At 42.0% G+C, this 24,697-nt stretch overlaps 1 protein-coding gene across 1 annotated transcript in view; it reads right to left on the bottom strand.

Moving 5' to 3' along the window:
• LOC141117008 (putative N-acetylated-alpha-linked acidic dipeptidase) overlaps positions 1–24,697 on the bottom strand; it is a 381,126-nt gene that overhangs the window by 30,740 nt on the left and 325,689 nt on the right. Inside the window, exons 13-16 of the mRNA XM_073609573.1 lie at positions 14,466–14,566; positions 12,837–12,927; positions 6,348–6,600; positions 4,572–4,653 (exon numbers count right to left, since the gene is read on the bottom strand). Coding sequence (XP_073465674.1) covers positions 4,572–4,653; positions 6,348–6,600; positions 12,837–12,927; positions 14,466–14,566 — 527 coding nt within the window. The remainder of the gene's footprint in view (positions 1–4,571; positions 4,654–6,347; positions 6,601–12,836; positions 12,928–14,465; positions 14,567–24,697) is intronic.

Raw genomic sequence — 24,697 nt, 5'->3', positions numbered from 1 at the left:
CTAAACAAATCTACATAACCCCCCCCCCCCAAAAAAAAAAACCTTAGAAATAACACTTTTAAACTGGAAATATCTTTTTTTATCTCAAGTAAATTTCGTCTCAGCACAATGAGCAAAATTGAGTGTTTCCATCTCCACAAAATTTCACCAAGTGTAAAATATATTTTGCCAAAATAACCCACACATACACTATATTACTAAAAGTACTGGGACACCTGCCTTTACAAGCACATGAACTTTAATGACATCCCAGTTTTAGTCCATAGGGTTTAATATTGAGTTGGCCCACCCTTTGCAGCTATAACAGCTTCAACTCTTCTGGGAAGGCTGTCAACAAGGTTTAGGAGTGTGTCTATGGGAATGTTTGACCATTCTTCCTTAAGCACATGTTGCATCCCAAAGATGTTCTATCCGGTTGAGGTTGGGGACTCTGTGCAGTCCAGTCAAGTTCCTCCACCCCAAACTCACTCATCCATGTCTTTATGGGCCTTGCTTTATGCACTGGTCCAAATCATTTGGTGGAGGGGGGTTATGGTGTGGGGTTGCTTTTCAGGGGTTTGGCTTGGCCCCTTAGTTCCAGTGAAGGGAACTCTTAAGGAGTCAGCATACCAAGACACTTTGGACAATTTCATGCTCCCAACTTTGTGGGAACAGTTTGGGGATGGCCCTTTCCTGTTCTAACATGATTGGGCACCAGTGCACAAAGCAAATACCAAACGTGAGTGCAATTTTATATAATAAAAATCTTAATTATAAGGTTATACTGCACTGTGACTGTTTGTATCGTATATGTTTCCATTGGATGGGAGTGAAGGTGCAGTGGAGCCTGTGGTTTTAGTGCTGTGTCATCATTCATTACAGATTTGTTTGTGATTTATCCTTAAAGCACTGTTGGCTTTTCATTAGTTTGAAAGCCATTTGATTCAGTAAGCACCCAATCTCTCTCTTCCTTTCTTCTGGATTCCTGAGGTGTTTTTTCTGCAAGCTCAGTCCTGTTGGAGCTTTGGGCGCACTTTCTGGAGTTTCGGAAACACCTGCACTTGTGTGAACTTTTATTTGAACACTTGAGCACAGATTGTTTTTCAAAAGACAGTTGTTTTTTTTACACACTATTGAATATTGTTTCACGCTTCTATGATATCGCTGCACTTTATTTATTGATGTTTTCTATAGGTTTTCTGTATCTGTGAACCTGTGCTAGCAGCTTTTTGTGTTTTCTTTTTGTTTGACATATTTGATACATTTTTAATTTCTAGATGACTGTGTTCTCACACACGCAGTGACGGGTGCATTCGTACACAAACAAGAGTAAATGATACTTGGACTGTTGCACCCTATCCCCCATGCTGGGGAAATGAGCCTTACTGGCTGTCAAGGACAAGAAATTCACAGCTATGAAGGTTATGCTAATTTAAGTAACAGTGTGCTTTCCTGGAGGGAAACTCCTCCGTTGAAACGGGAATAAGGGAATAAAATGAAATGCAGCATGTAAAATATAACAATAGCACTGATATTTCCTCTCTCCAGGGGAGATGTTATGATTTTATAACTAACAGAATGCCGGTTAAAGGTGAAACCCCAGATAAGTATAAAAACACTAATAATATAGTTATGTAATTATTTAAAATAATTCAATGTATATAGGATACAGCAGCTATAACTATCTGAATCTGTCTTGATTTCAACCTTTGCCATCCCTTGCATGGCAGCATTTAGGCCTAGTTTACACTTGTGATTGGGGGAGTGTATTTTTAATGCCCCCCAAGTGGCAAAGATGGCCATACGGGGGTATACACATGCCACAGCAAAAATGATCTCCCCAAAATTACTGTCTGCTTAATGCAAGTGAATACCAACTACGTTCACGTAAAGGGAGCTATGCTGCAAATGTCTCATGGTGGCGCAGTTTTTTAGGGGTTAAAACAGGCGATGAGGAAACAACATAACACCTCCTCACTGCACCTTCTCAAAAGTGTCCCACTGGGGATCACTCTTCAGAGGGCAAAGCAAGTGCACATGAACCCTGACTGGTAGGCCGATTAGGCTCTGCTGCATGCTCATGCGCTGACAGGGTACAAAGCAGAGTGAGCAGAAAGGACTGATTGGTGTTTTACTGTTCCTTTATTGTCCAATCAGCAGGATGGTGGGGAGGTGACTCCACTATAGACATTTGTGTTTTAACTTTTTTTTTATTTTTATTTTCAGCTTCATATCTTATTTACAAGCTATACAAAATGAGTAGGTATCTGACCCTTCTAGGATTGTTGGATCCTAGTATCTGCTCACTCCCACTTGCTACTTTGTCATGACCCATGCAGGTAGAGACAATGCTTGAGCTGCTTTCATATAGCTGTAATTACAGCTGACAGCTCCATAGAGAGTCTTTCTGAAGTAGTCAGGGTTGCAGGGTGAAAAATCTTCTATTACAACTGTCTGCAAATGGTTCCGCTGTCAGCTTATACGCAGTCAGTTTAATCATAAGGCTTTGCTGGGAGCTTCAGGCATTACACAATTCATCAGTTGAGTCTCTTCAAAGCTCGCTGCAAGAAGGGAGACATAGCAGTATGGAGGAAGCCTAGACTTTATTGGGCCAAAGCCATACTGAAGATTTTCACATCTCTAAGACGTTAGTGCACATTATGTTAGTCATTTTATTGAGCTTACGTAAGCCCTATGATGGACTTTTTTTTGTCCACTTATCTTTGAATACTAAATGTTTCACTTAACTTATTCCAGCTTGGTCTTTATATGCTCTCTGTGGCCACACGGCTTTCTGTCTCAACTCTCTGATGCTGACGGCCAGATAGGATTGTATTGGTGATCATTTGGGTAAGCAGATAATGGATTTGACAGGATGAATGTTATTTATATAAAAAATTTGTGAAAACCTCTATATTTTATTACACAATGCCATTTTTTGGTGATTATTTTGTGTATTTTCTCTTTCTTCATAGTTATTTAACTACTAGTGTCCTACAAAGTTCCCTGAAGAAGCCATCACTGGCGAAATATGTCAGGAAAAGACACTTTAGTACAAAATGTCTACTTAAAATATATACAGTAAATTGACCATATTCTGATTATGTGCTCTTTTATTATTATGTTTTTATCATGAACTAATTAAGAATTTGTAAATTTTACTATTTTTGTTCATCTTGGTTTTTGGCACCTATAATCCCATCGTCCTCCTATTTTCCATTTTCTGACAAGAAGACCAGTCACCTCAGACATAGTACTGCAGATTTTTCCTCCCTGCACTGCTGGAAGATGATCCTACACAGGTAATGACTTCAAAAATTATTTTTTTCAGGACCAAGGTAAGTAAAAAAAAAACAGGTTCTCTAAATTTAGTTTTGAACGGTAAACAGCCAACCAGTAGGAGGTTTAATGCTACTGTTTCATGCTGGGGGAGAGCATAAATATTTTGGGTAGACTTTGTGAGCTCCCTTTGACTGCTTCGGGTCTGGTATGAATTTGAAGGGGAACCTTCTAAAAATAAAACATGGGGCCCCCCCAAAATCCATGCAGCCCGGCAGGTCAGGAAATGAAGGCGGAGGAGCTAGCGCCCCCCCCCGAACCATACTAGGCCGCATGCCCTCAAAATGTGGGGGTTGCTCTGACCCCCCCACCCCAAAGCACCTTGTCCCAGTGTTGACAGAGACAAGGGCCTCTACCCCACAACACTGGGCAGAGGTTGTGGGGGTCTGCTGGCATGGGGCTTATCGGAATCTGGAAGCCCTCTTTAACAAGGGGACCCCAGATCCTGCCCCCCCATGTGAATGAGTCAGGGTACATTGTACCACAACTCATTCACCAAAAAAAGTGTCAAAAAGAAATAAAAACACACACAGTTTTTGACAACTCCTTTATTATGTCCCCCGGATGTAAATCCATCGTCAATCGCGATGCACGCAGCACCACCGAACCCAAAATATATACAATAAAATATCAGTCTGTGACGAAGACTAACTGCCAACTGCCTTCCCCTCCGTCTGACAGTGCTTAAATAGGTAAGGGGCGGGGCCACCCTGTGACATCACCTGGTGGCACCATACCCCTGTTACGTCACTGACCGGTGCATGCTGGGCCGCCAACACCAAAATGTACCCTATACTCATTCACATGGGGGGGGGCAGAATCTGGGGGCAGAGACTCATTGGTTGTCAAGGACACAGTGCCTGGCTTCCCAGTCCTCTCCTTAGCAACCAGCTATACACCGTGTGTTAAAGAGAAAAAAAAACAAAATGCAAAATGCATGAAAACTGCATGAAAGAAAACAAAAAAAAATGGTTTTAAAAATGCACCTCAAAACGAGCCTGAAAACCGCATCAACTGCAACCGCATTGATGTGAGCCTAGGGTAAAGGGTCTGTATACACAGGCCTTTTTAGGTTCTGATATCCATTTGTGAAGCAGGTTGGAACAATCTGGAATGCAATGCCTTGATTTGAATCTTATGGAGCAGTAATCCTTTGCATTTATTGCTATATTGCAAGACTTTGCTGCTGCCTTGTAAATTCTTTCTGTTATATGACCATATAATCCATTTACATAGACAGCTGAGATACTCACTTCTCTCTGTTTGCTTTTTCTGCCTTTTCTTGCAGAGCCTTGGCTGCTTTAAGAAATCCTTCAACTGCATCCTTTACAGCATCTAGAAAGAAGTACAACAGAACTTAGAGGTATAGTGTTATGAGCGAACTAACCTGCAGTCTACTCATTGGGGTTGATTTGATAAAGAAAAATAGGCTGTCCACTTTGCATAGGGAATTTGTATTGTGCAAGGGAACTTTCCCCAGAGCTGTATGGTGACATTTTACTTGGCAAGGAAAACCTAATCATATTAAAGAAAAATACAAAAAACAGCATTTTTACTTGCATATGTTTGGATGATAGAAATCAGCAGAGCCTCACCTTACTCATTAACCTCTGGGGGAAATTTCTTTGCAAAGTGCAACGTCTTTTGCATGGAGGCTAAAAAAAGTTATTAATTAGTGATAAGCATAAAGGGACCTTTCTATACATTTGAAAATATCCACTCCAAGTAGATTCCATTGGTTTGCTTTTGTATAATGGTACTGGGCTGGATAGTGGCTAACAGCAACCCATCAAGGCATTTTAAGAAGCCATGTGGCCCTTGAGAGATGGACTTAATTTTGGATTGGGCTGAAAGGCGCGTCCTGGCCTTGTCCGTAAGTAGACAATTTGCAGGTGCGCTCCCTCAGCCACTAGCGCCTGCATGCAAGGGAACGGTTTCTTCACCCTGAAGTGTTACTGGACATCTGTCACCATAGGGGCATGCCAGACATGGATCTATTGGCATCCTGTTTCAACAATAAGGTGGACAGGTTCCTAAATCCTGACAAGGACCAGAAATCCTATGGCCTTTGCAGAGGACACACTGGTGACTCCATGCGATCACTTTTCTCTGATAAACACCTTCCTTCCATTACAGATTCTTCCTTGGCTTTGCAGGATTGATGTGGAACTTGGTATTCAGACATCCTCCGTCTCCTAGGAGACTCTGTGAGGGCACTTCCCTAACGACCTGAACTGCTATCTCAAGGTGTCTTCACAGTGGCTGGCTTTGATGGCTTGGCAGTTAAGGCCCAGGTCCTGAAGGGCCAGAGTCTCTCTGACTCCAATATTCCTATGCTTCTAAAGGCTAGGAAGTCAACTTTATGGAAGGTCTATCATTATACATGGAAGGCTTACCTTGTGTGATGAGAGGAACAAAATTTCACCCTAGACAAATATCTGTGGGGCATATCCTGACTTTTCTCCAGTCTGGACCGAATCAACACTGTTTTGGGTCACTTTTATTCCTATTACAAGGAATGTAAACATTCCTTGTAATAGAAAAAAAAGCATGGCAGGACCTCTTAAATGTGAGATCTGGGGTCAAAAAGACCTCAGATCTCATATTTACACTAAAAAAAAAAAAAAAAAAAAAAAAAATTAAATTAAATGTTAAAACTTCCCCTTTAAGAGCATTGGGCGAAAGTGACGTTTGATGTCGTTTCCGCCCTCCAATGCTATGGAGCCAAGCAGGGGCCATCTTTCCCCCTTGGCATCCAGGCAGAGATAGGAGAGGAACCTGTTGGCTCCGTCGCTACTGACGGCTCCGATAAGCGGCGGAGACGACCATGTTCTGTACTCCAAGAACATTTTACTTGTAAGTCTAATCCTTATATTTCTTCCTGGAGTCCCAAAAGGATCTCCTTAGAGGACTCACAGAAAGCAGTAAAAACTTCACAAATACAGGTGTTCTAACCCTTCCATACTGTAATAAACATAAAAATAAAAAAGGTCTTAGCTGGAGTTTGGCACTGACATCTTAATGCTTACCCAAAGATAGGTTATGTTCCCGAAATGTACGTCCATAGGTGGTTTGTAATTCACTGACAATTGACTTTAGTGTCTCCGCATACTGCAGACAGTCAAAATTCAAGATGACATCATCAGCCAGATGTAGAGCCAATTCACCCCATAGTCTTCCAATAGCTTGATGATACTTAAATCCTCGGTCCAAAAGACGTGACACCAGATCCACTGTTTCATAAACAGAATGATACATGGGATACGAAGCTATGGTATATTTCTGGAATTGAAAGCATACAGTTTTCAGAATGTAACAGAAAGTCCTTAGGAAAGAAAAAATATTTGTCCAACTGTTTTTAGATCAGATGAAACACTTACAGAGGAACACTGTGTCTTATGCGTTAGGTTCAATTCAAACAGCATTAACACAAGAATACAGATCTGTTTGAATGTCATTTTTAAATTTTATTTGCTCTGGTTGAAAATAATCCTGGTTTGTTGTGTGTAACTGTACACCACGTTAGGTGTTTGGCATCAGTTAACCATCAGTCCATAATTAAACTAAAATTAAGAAAAATATTAAACAAGTCCCATAGTGTTAGTTAAAGTGCTCATGCTCATAACATTCAGTAAAGAATGCTCAGTTCAAGTGCCCTACATGGATGCACACTCACTCTGGATATTGACCACCTATCTATCCACCCAAAACTGGACACTGATTGGTTTCTATGTAGAGCTGCACCAGATTTTGCACTCAGCAGTTTTAATAAATCAACCCCATTGCATTCTGACAAGGGGACTCCCCTCCCCAACCTGAATATACTGATCAGCCCTCACAGCTAATGGCTGGATGATATGTTTAGTGCAATTACTACTTTTGGTAGTTATTGGGGGTTATTTACTAAAGGCAAATCCACTTTGCACTACAAGTGCAAACTACAAGTGCAAAGTGCACTTGAAATTGCACTGAAAGTGCATTTGGAAGTGCAGTCACTGTAGAAGCGAGGGGGATATGCAAGAAAAATAAAAAACAGCATTTTAGCTTGCACATGATTGGATAATAAAATCAGCAGAGCTTCCGCTCATTTCAGATCTACCCCTCAGATCTACAGAGACTGCACTTCCAAGTGCACTTTCAGTGCAATTTCAAGTGCACTTTGCACTTGTAGTTTGCACTTGTAGTGCAAAGTGGATTTGCCTTTCATAAATAACCCCCATTGTGTGCATTGTTTAGACCTATACATTCTCATCAGACCTAAAAAGGGACAACTGAGGAAGAAAGGGGGACAGAGGGATTTGATTCCAAAAGAGGAAAATACTCTCCAAATGCGGGACATTTGGAGCTAACTGGAACAGCCTGAAATTTTTCATTGTGCTCCAAAACAAATAAACCATGACGTACGACCGGACTAAAACAAGGAAGTTCATAGCCGGTAGCCAATAGCTGCCCTAGCGTGGCTTTTTGTCCATCGAACTAGCATACAGACGAGCAGACTTTTCGACCGGACTCGAGTTTGACGGATAGATTTAAAACATATTTCAAATCTAAGTCCGTCCAACTTTTGAGAAAACAAAGTCCGCTGGAGCCCACACACGATCGAATTGTCCGACGAAATCCCATCCGCCGGGCAAAGTCTGACGTAAAGTCCGCTCGCGTGTACGCGGCATAACTCATTTTTAAAGCATGATCCTGATTGGCTGTTGGCCACTGCTTACCTTCTGCTCCAGTGTTTGTAAGTCACTAATTGAGACAGGAAGTAGAGGAAAATAGGAACTAGCATGGCAGCTAGTAGTCCCATTTGTCCCACAGCCGGGCCAGCTGTCTAAATTTCCAAACAGCAGCTGCATCTAATTGGATGCAGCCATTCCTCAGCAGACAACCAGTCATAATTTGTACAGTGTATGGCCAGCTTTAGACAATTTATGGTCAAAATTTCAGCAAACATCAGGAAATTTCTTCATTTTGATCAAATAAATGTAAGCCAAGCCAGCAGTGCACACCACTCCGTTCCAAGGACCCACCTCTTTTCATACGCGGTTCTGCGGTGACCCCCTTGGGCAAACCCAGACCCAGACTTATCCTCATTCTATTCATTGGCTGGACCCTACTTCTATACTCTCTTTCAGGCTGGATACCCCTATGACACCGGGCTTTACCTTGCCGGGGTGTCGGTTTATGCCACATTGGGCAATTACTTGACCTGCTTGTGTCTGCCCCCATCCATATATCAAACAGAACCTCCACTGCACAGCATCCACCACCCTCTCCAGGTATTTCCCCTTATCTACTTCTATACAACCATGTACCTACAGGGCAAGCACTATGCCTGTGACCCCAACATCCTCCCAGGCATACTACCTAATTCCGCCCTGACTCCCTCATACCCCCCCCCCCCCTGTGTTTCTATGCAGATTGGAGCCCACCCCAGGACCACCATACCCATTAGTGTTTTTTGATGCCCTCTGTTGGGGAACGTCCCCCCCTGGTGACCCCTCTGGGAAAAGGTACACACAGCCTGTACCACCTGGATTAGGAGCGAGCACATACCTCGGTGTGTATGTGGCGACATGTCCCCCCCACATTCTCTCTGCCTGAATGCTTTTAAATGGATGGCTTTTAAATGGATGCATTAATAGACACACTTTCCCAAGCAATACCACAGGGTTAGTAATTTACCGTTACACAATATTATACATTTCTAAAAGTTCTCTCATTTTGATGTTGAATATGTAATGCTTTACATTTGGCTCATAACTGTCTTTTTAAATTATAGACATACCTCTGTTTATGCTGATCCCAATCAGATACCCCTGAAGAAGAGTATATCTCGAAACGCGTCGGGTACTCCCCGTATGTGTGTTCCATATGTACCGGAGTTCAAATGATTGTGTATCTCTGCATATTATATTGCAATTTCTTTGTCTGTATTACGCATCCTGTACCCCTCCTTTTTTTTGTATTGATGTTACATTTACCTTGTGTACCACAGACCCTTTTAGGTCTACACCTTAATAAATACCTAATTTGCATTTCAAACAAATACTCCTCATACTCCTTATTACTCACGAGTAGGTTCTCCCTTTAAAGTCCCGCAAGAGGAACAATTTTCCATTTGCCTAGACACATTGGGGATGTGGGTTTACCCTACTCTCTAGACCAGGGGTCTCAAACTGGCAGCCCTCCAGCTGTTGCGAAACTACAAGTCCCATGAGGCATTGCAAGGCTGACAGTTACAAGCTTGACTCCCACAGGCAGAGGCATGATGGTACTTGTAGTTTTGCAACAGATGGAGGGCCACCAGTTTGAGACCCCTGCTCTAGACCAACTTAGCACCACCCCTATCTTTCAAATAAATGTAAGCCAATAGGATAGATGAAAATAAAGTGTTTTTTGGTTTATAAAGGTGCAATGGGCCTTTAAGGCTAAGTTCACCTTTTGAAAAAAAAAAGAAAAATACATGTATTTTTTAGGGAAAAAACGTGCATTTATTTTTTTTCTTGCAGGAGCCTGGAAAGCATTGCACCTGCAATCAGTGGATCAAGGGTGTTATGTGGGCTCCTGCAGACATGTTATCTAGCTTTCAACCCATACCTCTGTATGGGTTTTCTGTTTAAAGTGGGAGTCCGGCGACCAATCTTTTTTTTTTTTTTTTTAGGTCATTGAGACACTTTGCTAACCCCAAAATAATACTCACAGTTTGGGTGTAATATTTCCGCCTCTGTCTGTTTTCTTACTGAAGAAAAACTTTAAAAATGTGATGCTGGCTGTTTCCATCTTGCTTGTGGGCATGTGAAGCCCACAAGCATTGATTTCCTGGATGCGGTGAATACTGTTCATTCACAGCTTGTTCACACACATGATCATTGTTCCCGCACTGAATCTTGGGAAGCCTGACACTAAGCTCCCAGGAGACAGTGCGGCGCAGGGGAAAGGCAATAACCACGCCTACTCCCATGGGAGGAGAGACAGGAAGTGCCACAATAAAGTACAATATAAAGGTAATTACAGTGATGAAAAAAAATTTTCGTGTGGCATTTGAACATCTATGCAATTAACTGAAGGGGGTAAGATTAAGTTAAAAATTTGAGTGGAACCCCGCTTTAAAAGCCAGAAGACACAGTCATCAGTGAACTATGAGAGCGCTCATCAGATGGTACATGTAGATTATTCTTTCACAGGAATCTGTTGTGTTGCTTTCAAAAAGTGACAGTGGGGGTGGGGAGAAGAACGGGGATAAAAGGTAGCAGCTGGAACATGTTAAATGTAAGATGTTGCAAAGGTGAACTTAGCCTTTTAATAGCCCCTCAGGGTTACAGAAGCTCCTTCCATCTCTGCTCTTCCTGTGCAAAAACAAGCTCCTCATTATTTTACTTTTTTTTTCATATGAATAAAAGAATTGGCACTGGAAAAAGTAAAGTGTAAAATGTACACTAAAAATTATCAATCATACCATAAAAAGGACAAAATGCAACAAAACATTTTTGCTTCAGTGAAATTTTGCCAATGGCAAAAACAGTATATCAATAATGCTGAAATCATGACGCTTTATCTATTCTCATTAGCACACTACTATTGACAGTTGGGAAAAGTCTTCCATAGATGTACAGTTTCTGGAGTGTCCATAAGGTAAGAGCCAGCTGACAGTCTAAAGCCTCATACACACGATAGGATTGTTGGCAGGGGATTGTCTGTTGACAGACTGTTGTGCTAAAATCTTACCATTAGTACGTTCCTTTTGACAATTGTTGTCCAACTTTTTACCATCGTTGGATGGTAGGCTAGTAAATTTTCGACGGACAGCGGTTTGACGTCAGATTTTCGTATGGTCAGTACACAAATACGTCACACAAAAGTCGAAAGTATAAACACGCATGTACGGAATCAATGCTTACCAAACACAAAATTAGCAAAAGAGGCCCAAAGGGTGGCATTCAAGAGCTGAAATTCCTCGTAGTATGTCACTACATTCGTGTTTGTGGTACGATAATTGTGTACCGTTAGTATGCAAGACAAGATCCTGGCACACGCCCTTTTGACAAAAATCAGACGCTCCATTGACCAACAATCATACCGTGTGTACAAGGCTTAAGAGATAATGTAAAAAACCTTACCTAATGCCACCCCTAGGGTATGCCACTTGAGATACTGAAAGTTTATCTTTAAAGCAATGGGCCTGAATAATTATATTAAAATCGGCAATAAATATCAACATACATTTGCATTTAACCCTTTCATGACTACGCCTATTTCTGACATTTGGTGTTTACAAGTCAGAATCCGTATTTTTTGCTAGAAAAAATTACTTAGAGCCCCCAAACATTATATATATATATATATATATATAGCAGAGAATCTAGAGAATAAAATGGCAATTGTTGAAATATTTTATGTCACACAGTATTTGTGCAGCGGTGTTTTAAACGCAACTTTTTGGGAAAAGGGACACTTTCATGAATTTTAAAAAAACGAAACAATAAAGTTAGCCCAATTTTTTTGTATAATGTGAAAGATGATGTTACGCCGAGTAAATAGATACCAAACATGTCACACTTTATAACTGCATGCACTCGTGGAATGGCGACAAACTACGGTACCTAAAAATCTCCATAGACGACGCTTTAAATTTTTTTTACGGTTACCGGGTTAGAGTTACAGAGGAGGTCTGGTGCTAGAATTATTGCTCTCACTCTGACAATTGTGGCGATACCTCACATGTGTGATTTGAACACCGTTTACATATGCGGGCGCGACTTACATATGCTTTTTCTTTGCTGCGCGAGCTCGCCGGGATGGGGGCGCTTTAAAAAAAAATGTTTTTCTTATTTATTTTATTTATTTTTATATTATTACATTGTGTTTAAAAAAAAACAAAAATTTGATCACTTTTATTGCTGTCACAAGGGATGTAAACATCCCTTGTGACAGTAATAGGCGGTGACAGGTACTCTTTATGGAGGGATCAGGGGTCTAAAAGACCTCCAATCCCTCCTTTGCACTTCAAAGTATTCAGATGGCCGTTTTCAGCAATTCTGAATACTGTATATTCTTTTAAAACTGGCGCCATTGGCAAACAGGAAGTGACGTTGTGAAGACGCTTTCGTGTTTACAATCAGGAGACTGGCACGAAGCCATTTAAGGCTTCGTGCCAGTCTGTCCCGAGCCGCCGGAAGTGGCAGATCATGGATCGGTTCTCCCGGTGGGACGGGAGTCCCAGTCAGAGCGGCAGGAGGTGGCGGGAGGGGGGGACGCTCCTCCGGGATAACAATCAAGCGGCTTTTAGCCGCATCGGTTGTTATCTCTGGAAAGCCGATCGCCCGCTCTAAAAAACGGTACCGTGATGATGCCTGCAGCTGTGGGCATCATCCCGGTATAACCTCCGAAAGCCGAGGCCGCACATCTGCGTACGCTCGGCGGGAAGGCGATAGTATTAAAACTTCTATCTGAAAGACATTTCTATTTTAGCGTGCAGTAAGTGTGGAAAAAAGCTTTGCATTATTTATCTCACTTCACAGTACCTGGTCATATGTGTAAAGCACATCCGCTGCAGAAATTCCAGTAATTTGCAGGAAAGGTGAATAATCACTTCCAGATCCCAAGGTCTTCACACTGCAATATATGAAAGATATTTTAAATATTATGCATTATAATTAGTTAATATTCTCTGACTCTGAACGTATGCTACCAATCTACAAGTAATTGAATGATTTGACTCCCTTTGTTTCTGCTACATTCAAGGCCAAGTCTTACAGATTGTAAGCAGATAGCAGAGATTGCACAGCTTTTTTTTTTTTTGCAGTACTGTATATAAAATAGAAGTGCAACCATTGAATGCTTAAAGGTCCCAATTTGTGTAGTTGCTGGCAAGTTGCATCGTATGCTATCTTATCTGAAATTTCAGTGGCAAGATATTTCCATTAAAATCATCACTACCACACAACTGTGTCAGGTCTTACTAAGTCAAATAACGGTGTCCCTGTCCCCTGGAGGATTAGATTAGGTGGGGGGCAGGGATGGGGGGGGGGGGGGGTGCATCATTGTGGAAAGTGAGATAGACAAAGTACAGTGGGCAATTGCTCTATTAGAGTCGCCAAGAGAGTCTCCATTAGAGTCTCCAGAGGGTAAAACCCATCAGTACCCATCTAAAACCAAAATATCTGTCATGTAATGAAATTTTGTTGCTGTGCGAATATTTGCAACATATAAAGCTACAATGTGTATTAGTGGAGAGCAGTATACCTCTTGTCTGCCACTATTATTTTCATAAAATTGGGCTTGTAAGAGGTCCTATCTACCTACATGATGACCATGCATAATGGCAGCATACAATGGGAATTAAATATTAAATAACACAGGTGGGATGCAGAAAATATATTTAGGTCATACTGAATTGAAGAATACTTGTCAACTAAAGCTCTCTTCATTTATAAATGATCAGTTCTATGAAATTAGAGCAGCGGAACCTAACACCACTGTATATAGAATTAGATGCTCCAAGAAAGGAAAATTACCAACAGGTAAAACAATTTTCTATATTTTTTTTTTAAAGTAAGGCCCCGTACACGCGGGCTAAATGTTGGGTGATGTTCAACCAGTGTGTACTGCAGTCGGCCGGCTTCTGTTGAAGGGGCATGACCGGAAAAAAGGTCTGTAAAAAGGGCTACTGATCAGCGGCTGACCGGAGAGTTCTGGCAGGGGCCACCCCCCTGTCAGAACACAATAGAGCAGCAGGGGAGATCACTGCACTAACATTGGATTGTTAGTACAACGGCTCTGACCTGAGTTGTCAGGGTTTTTTTTCTTTGTTCAGCTCTCTTGGTTGAATGAAAAAAAAACTAGCAGTGTGTACTAGGCTTAAGGCAAGGTTAGAACCCCTGTCCGTTTTTTATAGCTGTCTGTGTTGCAGATTTTACTTCCTTGCTGTCTGGCAAAAAACAGTGACTGACAGTAAGTGAGACCCCAGTAGCTGTAAAAACATGACAGGGGTTCTAATTCTTTTTCACACTATTCAAAATGGTGAAAAAATGCTTTAGGTATGATGCAGTAAATGGAATCCAGTGTACTAGCCATGTATATGACTGCCTTGTAATCCCTGAAATATAATATACTTTTTTTCTATAAGCAAGATGTCCACTTTCTGTACATACTGTGGGAGATTTGGATCATGAGACGATGGTATATTCTTCACCCACGTGTCAAATACCGATCTTCGTCCTGCTCGAATTTCATCAGGGTTAGGATTTTCTACCTTTTATGTATAGAAACAAGATTTCAACAGTAGGCAGATTATTTATTTTATATTATTTATTTATCCATAATTGTAAAAATTCTGCAGTCACAACTGGCTTTAAATATTGGAGGATGGAAAGTAGAGATGTGGTTTTCAATGTCACAAACAATTATTGGACTTTCCAAGGTGAGTCACGGGGCCTCTTATTGTCTGGGCCAATGCATCTAGGCTCTGTGAGCATAATCCCAAATTTTACAGGTGCCTTTTAGGCTCTGAGGCTAGCCATACACAGCCTGATCTTTAGCAGTCCAAGCATCATCATGTATAATCAGTATATATGAGAATGAGCACTCAGGAAAGAAACATTTCAGAGAACATTTAAAGAATATCTAAACATAAAACAAAAAATGCATTATATTGCAGATTGCCAGTTTTTAGATGTAATGGCTGCATTAGCTTCCTTTTTTTCAGCAAATACAGAAAATATCTGTTGACTTGGCCAGAAATGCATGTCCTTGTCACTTCCTGTGAGCTAAAAAGACAGAAAAATATCCTTATCTTTGTTGTGTAAACTACTAGTCCCATCAATTCACCACGTCAGAAGAAATGAACAAAGGCAGGTGTCACTGTTAACCATGTAACAAGCATGTCCTGTTCCATAGACATAGTGGAAAATGGACAGCAGCCAATAATAGGCAGGAAGTGTGGTGAACAGGTGAAAATAAAGGCAAAAAAAAAGACAAAAATTAATGCAACCACATCAAAGGAATTGTAGGCTGCAATATTTACATTTTTGGGGGTTAGATATGCTTTAACCACCTGCCATCCGCGCTATAGCCGAAAGACGGCTACAGCGTGGACTTCATTTGCCAGGAGGGCGTCCATGGACGTCCTCCCGTGCTCGAGTGGCCTGCGTGCCCCCTGCAGGGCGTGCGCGGTGCGCCCTTTGATTAGCGAGTCTATGAGACTCACCTGATCACAGATTGGAGTAAGGGGTCGATCCCGACTCCTTACCACGTGATCAGCTGATCATGTAATGTAAACAAAGCCGGTAATCAGCTATTTTTCATCCTTATGCTGATAGCGTGAGGAGGAAAAAAAAGCCGATCACTGGCGGCTGCGAGAGGAACATCGGTCCCGATCGTGAAGGTACCACCAGTGCCCACCAGTGCCATCTACCAGTGCCCACCAGCGCCACCTACCAATGCCCACAGTACCACCCATCAGTGCTCACAGTGCCACCTATCAGTGCCCACAGTGCCACCTATCAGTGCCCACAGTGCTGCCTATTGTGCCGCCACAGTGCATCATTACCAGTACTGTCTATCAATACCACCTACCAGTGCCCATCAGTGCCACCTATCATTGCCCATCAGTGCCCATCAGTGCCATCTGTCAGTGCCTCCCATCAATGCCACCCATCAGTGCCACTCATCAGTGCCACCCATCAGGGCCCATCAGTGCCGTCTTATCAGTGCCCATCAGTGCCATCTTATCTGTGCCTATCAGTGTCGCCTTATCTGTGCCCATCAGTGCAGCCCATAAGTGCCCATCAGTGCCCATCAGTGCAGCCTCACCAGCGAATATCAATGAAGGAGAAAAATTACCCGTTTGTAAAATTTTATAACAAACTATGAAACATTATTTTTTTTCTTTTCAAAAATTTCTGTCTTTTTTTGTTTGTTTAGCAAAAAATAAAAACCCAAATGATGATTAAATAGCACCAAAAAAAAAGCTCTATTTGTGTGAAAAAAATGATAAAAATTTCATTTGGGTACAGTGTTGTATGACCGCGCAATTGTCAAAAGTGTGACAGCGCTGAAAGCTTAAAATTGGTCTGGGCAGGAGGGGGGTTTAAGTGCCCAGTAAGCAAGAGGTTAAAGATTACTCCCTCATCAGAAGAAGTAGGTCTGTGAAAACATGGAGACAGATTTAGGTCAATGATGATAATTTGAAGGTTTGACTGTTCTTCTATTGGTTCTACAATGAAAATTCCAACAATAATCCATTAGGAGAAGATTTATAGGGTCAGTACCCCATAAAGGTAGATTTGGGTCTTAGGGGAGCCTAGTGGACCGTGTCTGGAATTTAATATATTTCATATCCTCTAGCAGAATGATCTCTTTGCCGTAAATCCAGACTCTGCATACCTTTGTGCATTCCAGCTCCATCATCCATAAAATACAAGAAATTAAAAATCTAACAGTGGTAGGGAGACCACCTACTAATGGCCATATCAGGTGTGCGGATCCAGGAATTTAGGTACAGAGATCTCATCAATTGCACCCTTGACAAAAATTTAGACACACTAAAAAAAAATCATCCAGTTTTCCTCAATGCTTCACAGCAAGTCGGAACTGAGTAAGGAAATAATGTACGGAAATTCTCCTACGACAAAGGCCTTTTTTGTGTTGTTTATTGTTTCTGATCATGCGCAGTCTTTCGTATCTGATTTTTCTTGTACAAAAGCCATATGAAAACATTAAACAAAAATCGTTCATTCTGTTCATGTATGAGAAAAATTTTGTTCCTTTGGAAATTTTCATTTGCAAAGTCTGAATCGGATGTCCAAAGTTGTGCACACACTATACAAAAATCGAACAATCGTGCTTTGTACGGAATTTTTCTTCCGATTTTCTCATAGTGTGTTCCCAGCTTTACTGAACTTTCCAGCATCCATTTAACATTGACATGTATCATTTATGGGTTGACTGACCCTTTAATCTCTTTCCTTTAAATCAGCTTTTTCTATAACAGCAACATATGAAATCACTAATTAAATATGACAGTTAGAGAAGCTTTTGTATCTGCAGTATTAGGGACACAGCAATAATTTTGCGACCTTTTGCCGATGTTACAATTTCTCAGCATGAATGTACCGTAGTAAATGCCACTGCCACTGCCCTGGACTAAACAATGTTCTGTAACTGAGATGATCAGTTGGGGATCAACAGGATGAACCTGAACAGAAAGTGGTTCACAACAGGGGTCCAGACCATTGTTATGGACCATTGCTATTTGGTATTGCTAATTACTTCATTACAGTTTTAAAGGGCAGGCTCTGTTAGTCTAAATATTTAAACAGGAAAATTGGATTTTCCAGATTGCTGAGATAACAGTTTTGTTGTCAAGATTTTTAATACCTATTTTGCTAAGCAGTAGTAACTCACGTTTGGTGAAGACTGCAGATTCTGAATATTTACTTTACTCTGAATATATAAGAACATACTGCATGTAACACTTTTCATTTAGATAGTAATTTAGCAGTCACAAACTTTTCACACTGCAATATCTGGAACATAATTCCTAAAACATATGTAAATAATAAGCAAGAAATTAAAAAATGGCATTGATATTGTAATGCTAACAGGTATACTTAAAGTATTCTAAGAAGAAATCCGGCTCAGTGATTGCGCACATTACTGTCTACTGTGTAGACTGGAACAAATCCAAACATAAACTTTTACCTTAACTAAATAAATACTCATTATTGTAGACTGCTAAAGAATCACAAGACAGATATAATCAAAAGGAACATTTATGGTATCATTTAAAATATACTAGAATATTTATTAGACAGTGAGAAAGGACACTGACTCAAAGCCATGACTTGGGCTTAGTTCACATATACACTATATTACCAAAAGTATTGGGATACCTGCCTTTACACGCACATGAACTTTAATGGCATCCCAATCTTAGTCCGTAGGGTTCAATATTGAGTTGGCCCACCCTTTACAAATTTAACAGCTTCAACTCTTCTGGGAAGGCTGTCCACAAGGTTTAGGAGTGTGTCTATGGGAATGTTTGACCATTCTTATAGAAGCGCATTTGTGAGGTCAGGCACTAATGTGGACGAGAAGGCCTGGCTCGCAGTCTCCGCTCTAATTCATCCCAAGGGTGTTCTATCGGGTTGAGGCCAGTCAAGTTCCTTCACCCCAAATTCGCTCATCCGTTTCTTTATGGACCTTGCTTTGGTCACTGGTCTAAATTAGACATGTGCAATTCGTTTTGGTCTGAATACAATTTCGAACAAATTTCTGGTTACTCCAGCATGCACCATTCCATGATGTCAGAAGGGGCGGTGCCACAGGGAGACAGAGCCAGATGGCCCTGTCCCTTACCTATATAAAAAATGTCAAAGCGCAGAGCAGGCATTCAGTGGGAGCCCTCCCAGGAGTGTTTTTGATTTTTTTTTTTCGGGTCGGCGGGCACCGTGATTGAAGATGGATTTACATCGAGGGACACTATTTTTTATTTTTTATTAAAGGAATTGTCAAAAACTTCTCTCTTGTGTTTATTAGTTTCTGCTACTTTTTTAGGGAGTATGGGTAGGGGTACTATGTACCCAAAACTCATTCATATAGTGAGGGGGGCAGGATCTGGGGGGCCCACCCCCATGTTGATGGTATGTGGCCTGGTATGGTTCATTCCCTGACCTGCCAGGCTGCATGCCTGGATAAGAGTCTGGTATGGATTTTGCGGGGGACCCCACGCTTTTTTTTTTTTTTTAATTTGGTCTGGCCTGGTATAGAATTGGGGGGGATTTCTTTATTATTTTTTTAAGTAGTTGTCCCGGCAATTGCAACCATGAGTCAATTTAAATGTGATTTGACTCGGTTTTTTTTTCTTTAGAAATGTCATTTTTGCTGCAGCATGTTCTGTACATCCTACAGATGTGCCACCTTAGAGGCAGACTAAGGGGACCCTCCAGGCACTATATTTAAAGGAATTTTTCATTTTTCATTGTTTCAATTAAAGTGGGGTTTCCACCCCCCATGTTGAGGGCCTAGTATGGTTTAGGAGGGGGGGTGCTCGCTAGTCCCCCCCTTTCCTCATCTGCCAGGCTGCATGCCCAGATAATGGTCTGGTATGGATTTTGGGGGGACCCATGCCATTTAAGGACACGGGTGGCCAGCTTCCAGCTGTTTCTTCACACAGATTTTGAATCGGTCGATCGTTTGACCGATCCAAATTCTAATCATTCTGAAAAGTTGGAATTTGTTAGAAAATTAATAAAGGAAACAAAAACTAAACTAAACAAATTCCCAAACCAAACTAAACAAATTTCATAACAAAATGAAATTAGTAACATAACGAATATATCCGATATGAAATGAAACAAATTTTTTGGTTCTGCACAAATCATTTGGTGGAGGGGGGATTATGGTGTGGGGTTGTTTTTCAGGGGTTGGGTTGGCCCCTTCTTTCCAGTAAAGGGAACTCTTAAAGTGGTTGTAAACCCCCTTACAACCACTTTTGACTACAGGCAATGCCGCGTACACACGAGCGGACTTTACGGCATACTTGGTTCGGCGGACCGGAGTCCATCGGACAATTCAATCGTGTGTGGGCTCCAGGGGACTTTTTTCCCCCAAAAGTTTGACGGACCTAGAAATGAAACATGTTTCAAATCTTTTCGACGGACTCGAGTCCGGTCGAAAAGTCTGCTCGTCTGTATGCTAGTCCGACGGACAAAAACCAACGCTAGGGCAGCCATTGGCTACTGGCTATGAAATTCCTTGTTTTAGTCCGGTCGTACGTCATCACGTACGAATCCGTCGGACTCTGGTTGATTGTGTGTAGGCAAGTCTATTCATTCAGATAGTCCATCGAAAAGTCAGCCGAACGAAGTATGCTGTAAAGTCTGGTCGTGTGTACGCGGCATTAGCCTAAAATAAGGCTTACCTGTAGCTACCCCAGATATCTCTTAAACCTTCATGGTTTAGGAGATATCCCCTGTATCAACATGTGCCGACGTCATCGGCACATGTGCTCTGAAGCAACGGCATGTCTGTGCCGTTGCTTCAGCTAGTATCCCGTTACCGGTGGCTCCCGCACGCATTACGACGGATTCCGTTACAGGCTGCTCCGGCCAATCACAGTGCTGGAGCTTGCGGTACCCGGAAGTGACTCTGGGAGTGATGTCGCCGGCCAGAGCGGTGTATGAGGGCCGCTAAGGTAAGTAATTCATAATGAGCTAGTATGCTATGCATACTAGCTCATTATGCCTTTGTCTTGCAGGTTTTTTGTTTTTTTTTGGGGGGGGGGTTACAACCACTTTAAGGCATCAGCATACCAAGACATTTTGGACAATTTCATGCTCCCAACCTTGTGGGAACAGTTTGAGGATGGCCCCTTCCTGTTCCAACATGACTGCACACCAGTGCACAAACAAGGTCCATAAAGACATGGATGAGCAATTTTGGGGTGGAGGAATTTGACTGACCTGCACAGAGTCCTGGCCTCAACCTGAAAAAGCACCTTTGGGATGAATTAGTGTGGAGAGTACGAGCTAGGCCTTCTCGTCCACATCAGTGCCTGACCTCACAAATGCGCTTCTGGAAGAATGGTCAAACATTCCCATAGACACACTCCTAAACCTTGTGGACAGCCTTCCCAGAAGAGTTGAAGCTGTTATAGCTGCAAAGGGTGGACCAATTCAATATTGAACCCTATGGACTAATACTGGGATGATATTAAAGTTTATCTGCATGTAAAGGCAGGTGTCCCAATACTTTTGGTACTATAGTGTATGTGTTTTAAGCCTAGTACACACGGGCCGTGAAGGCTCAAGACCGAAAAAGGTCTGCCGACTGGCTCCCGGTCAGCTGACCAGAGTGTTATGGAGGGGTCTGTCCCCCTGTCAGAACACAATAGAACAGCAGGGGAGATCGCTGTACTAACATCGAATGGTTAGTAGAGCGGCTCTGACCCGAGCTGTCAGTTTTTTTTTATTCAACCCACTGGATTTGAACGAAAAAAATTAGTGGTGTGTACTAGGCTTTAGTGTGTTAAAAAATAACAAATGCAAAATGCATCGAAAACACACCATAGTGCAACAGCATCGCATAACAAAAAAGGTGTGAATATATGCTATTTTTTTTTGCAATACAATAAAATGATTTGCAAATTAAAGCATAACCAATAGCAAAGCCTTTTTTTTTAGTTTTGGCTAGAGTGGAGCAGGATTAGGACACCTGTCAGGTTTGTATTGCTGTCTGTGCCTCCGTTAGGAAGATTCACCCTCTATATTTGTCCTGTTTACCTTTATGAACAGAAGTGATAGTAAAAGAAAATCCCAAATTCTGTGTTGTCCCCATAATAGTAATAGAGGGGAAATTCTCCAGTGGGAACACTATGGTGACCCCAGTGACAACCAGGGATTCCTTAACTTTGGAGGGATTTCCTCTCACTTCATTTTTGGCTATGGGCCAGGAAGTGAAGGGAAATCTACTCAATGGGACACTGAAGGCAAAAAAAAAAAAAAAAAAAAAAAGCTTACAGGTGGTTATAAAACTGTATTATTACTCTATCCAAAAAAAAAGTTTTGCCTTTAGTTCGACAGTTGCCGCGGGTGTCCACCACCTCTGGCCAGTGGTAGACATGGCATGCAACACACACGAAAGTGTCAAATGCCAGCAACAGACAGGTATTAATTCATATTTTTATGAGGTACATCTAGGTTATTTTTTAGCAGTAATTTCACTTTAACATGGACTTAATCTATCCATATGATCATGATAAACAAATAAACAATGAAACATGTTATCCAGTTATAGGCGTAATGTGTAGAGAAAACTCAATGGAGCATAAATTGAAACAAGCCTTAGGCCTCTTTCACACTGGGGCGTCGGCGGTAAAGCGCCACATTTTTAGCGGCACAGGCGCTATTTTTGGCTGTAGCTGTAATGCCTGCAAAGCACCCCAGTGTGAAAGGGGTCTTAGGACTGCAGTACACTGGGGTATTGTAAAGTGGCCTCTGCAGCTTACGCATATATTTGCAAATTTGTGCAAAACTAAACACCTGATTTTAACATGGACTGTTAGACCGGACAATTAAATTTGTTGCAGGCTGGCTGACTTGTGAGCTGGGAATTTTTCTGTGATGTTTTTTGACATGCGTCGCCCTTCCATGTGCTCCTTGCTGCAAAGGCCAGTTATAGGTTGAGGTGGTAGCCATTTGTTTGTACTGTAAGGTATGTTCCTGCCCAGCCAAACGTTTTGCTAGCCAACCTGAAAGTGCAGTGCAGGGAAAAGTCAATGTTAACGAGTCCCTCTATAGTCATGATTATCATAGTCATGATAAGTTCGACTCGAACATCGGGTGTTCGCTCGTTCGCCAAAGAGCGAACATTAGGGGACAATCACGGCAAATTCGAGTGCTGCGAAAATCCCCATAATACACTGCGAGATCGCAGTGCGTTGCTGTATGATGCTTGGCCAAAGCATGCACCTGAACTGCATGCTTTGGCTGATCACTGTGGCCTCTGCTAAGAGAGCCATAATTGGCCAAAGGCAGGGTGCCTTTGGCCAATCATGGCTCAGGGGGACTAAGTCCATGTCCCACACTATATAAGGCTGCTTACATGGCGGCCGTGTGTAGTGTTGTTGGTGTGGACAGAGAGATAGCTTGATTAAGCAGGCAGGATATTCAGTTAGTGGCAGTGTATTTGATATATATATACAGTCAGTCTAATATATACAGGGCTTTTTTTCTCAAACAAAAGGTGCTGGAACTTAACCATGGCCCCACAAAACCCCTCCCCCTACACACACCCTTCAAATCACATCAAATAGTGGGTGTCTTCAGTCAAATTTCACAAAAACAGTAGGAGGGTCTTAAAGGAGCATTAAATACCAGGATTGCATTACATACAGAGTGTAGTGCTAAACACAGAAACCAGACTTCTGTGTTTACAAGTGATTGTGGTGAGCAGGCACCAAAGGGTCTGAGCCAGAGGTGGTGGAACTGAGTTCCACCAAGTTCCCCCTGAAAAAAAAGCCCTGAATATATATATATATATATATATATATATACACTCTGCATCCAGTGTTACCTATATCTACAGTGCATTCCGTAGTGTACTGTTTCTAATACACTTTAGTCAGTGTACACAGTATCTAATACAATGTGTACATTTTCTACTACACTTCTGGTGGTGTACACAGTATCTAATACAGTGTGTACAGTGTCTATTACACTTCTGGTGGTGTACACAGTATAAAATACAGTGCAGCTGTGTACAGTTTCTAATACAGTGCAGGCGGTGAACACAGTATCTAATACAGTGTGTACAGTTTCTAATAGACTTCTGGTGGTGAACACAGTACACAATACAGTGCAGCCGTATTACAGTTGCTAATACAGTGCAGGTGGTGTACACAATATCTAATACAGTGTTTACAGTTATTACTACACTTCTGGTGGTGTACACAGTATCTAATACAGTGTAGTGTGGTGTTGCAAAACAAAATATACATCATGTCCGGAAGGCCATCAAGGAGAGGCAGACGCTCACAGGCCACTAAAAGAGGCCACTAAAAGAGTCAACAGTGCTGGTCGTGGACATGGTGCATCCTCTGCAGGTGGCCATGGGGCACGCTTGTCCTTTTTTTCTGCTGCTGGCCATGTTATTGAGCCAGAACATGCAGAAGAGTTGGTGGAGTGGATAACAAAGCTGTAGTTCGCCTTCCAACGCAGCTGCCAAAGCGGCATATTCCACCGGCTCCTTGTCCACAGTCACTCCTTCCGTAGTCCCACCTTCATGCATGGAGGAGTCCCCAGAATTATTCGACCACAGTGTTGGGTACATGGATGTCCTCTAGGGGGCAGCTTAAGGGCAGCCACCCTATTGCATCACACCACAGAGCTCTGCAGGGCACTGCTGACTCCCCACTGACTTTTAAAAGTTTTTTTTGACACGTGTGCAGCAGATCACACCTTTGCTGTTTTCAACCTATGTCTGAAGTGGATCAAGCGTGGCCAAAACAGCAGCCACTTGGGCACCACATGCTTGACCAGACTTATAACGACCTCCCATGCAATCCGTTGGCAACAGCACTTGAAAGAACCACATCAAAGAAAAAGGTGAATTTCTCCTTGTTCCTCATCTGGGATCTCCAACCCTACTATACCTCCAGTCCTCTCAAAAACCTGCACTGAGAGGAATGAAGGTGTAACAATAGGTGTCCCAAGTACTTGCAGCCAATCTGCTAGCAGTACACCACCAACTGATTTTAGCAGGCAAATGTCCCTTCCTCAGTTGCTGAACCGTAAAAAGAAATTCTGTCCCAGCCATCCACAAGCTCAGAATCTAAATGCTAGCTTGGCCAAATTGCTACCAATGCAACTGCTGCCTTTTCAGC

This window comes from Aquarana catesbeiana, linkage group LG13, assembly GCF_042186555.1.
Source record: "Aquarana catesbeiana isolate 2022-GZ linkage group LG13, ASM4218655v1, whole genome shotgun sequence".
In the NCBI taxonomy this organism is placed as follows: Eukaryota; Metazoa; Chordata; class Amphibia; order Anura; family Ranidae; genus Aquarana; species Aquarana catesbeiana.
This window is presented reverse-complemented; position numbering and strand designations above follow the sequence as displayed.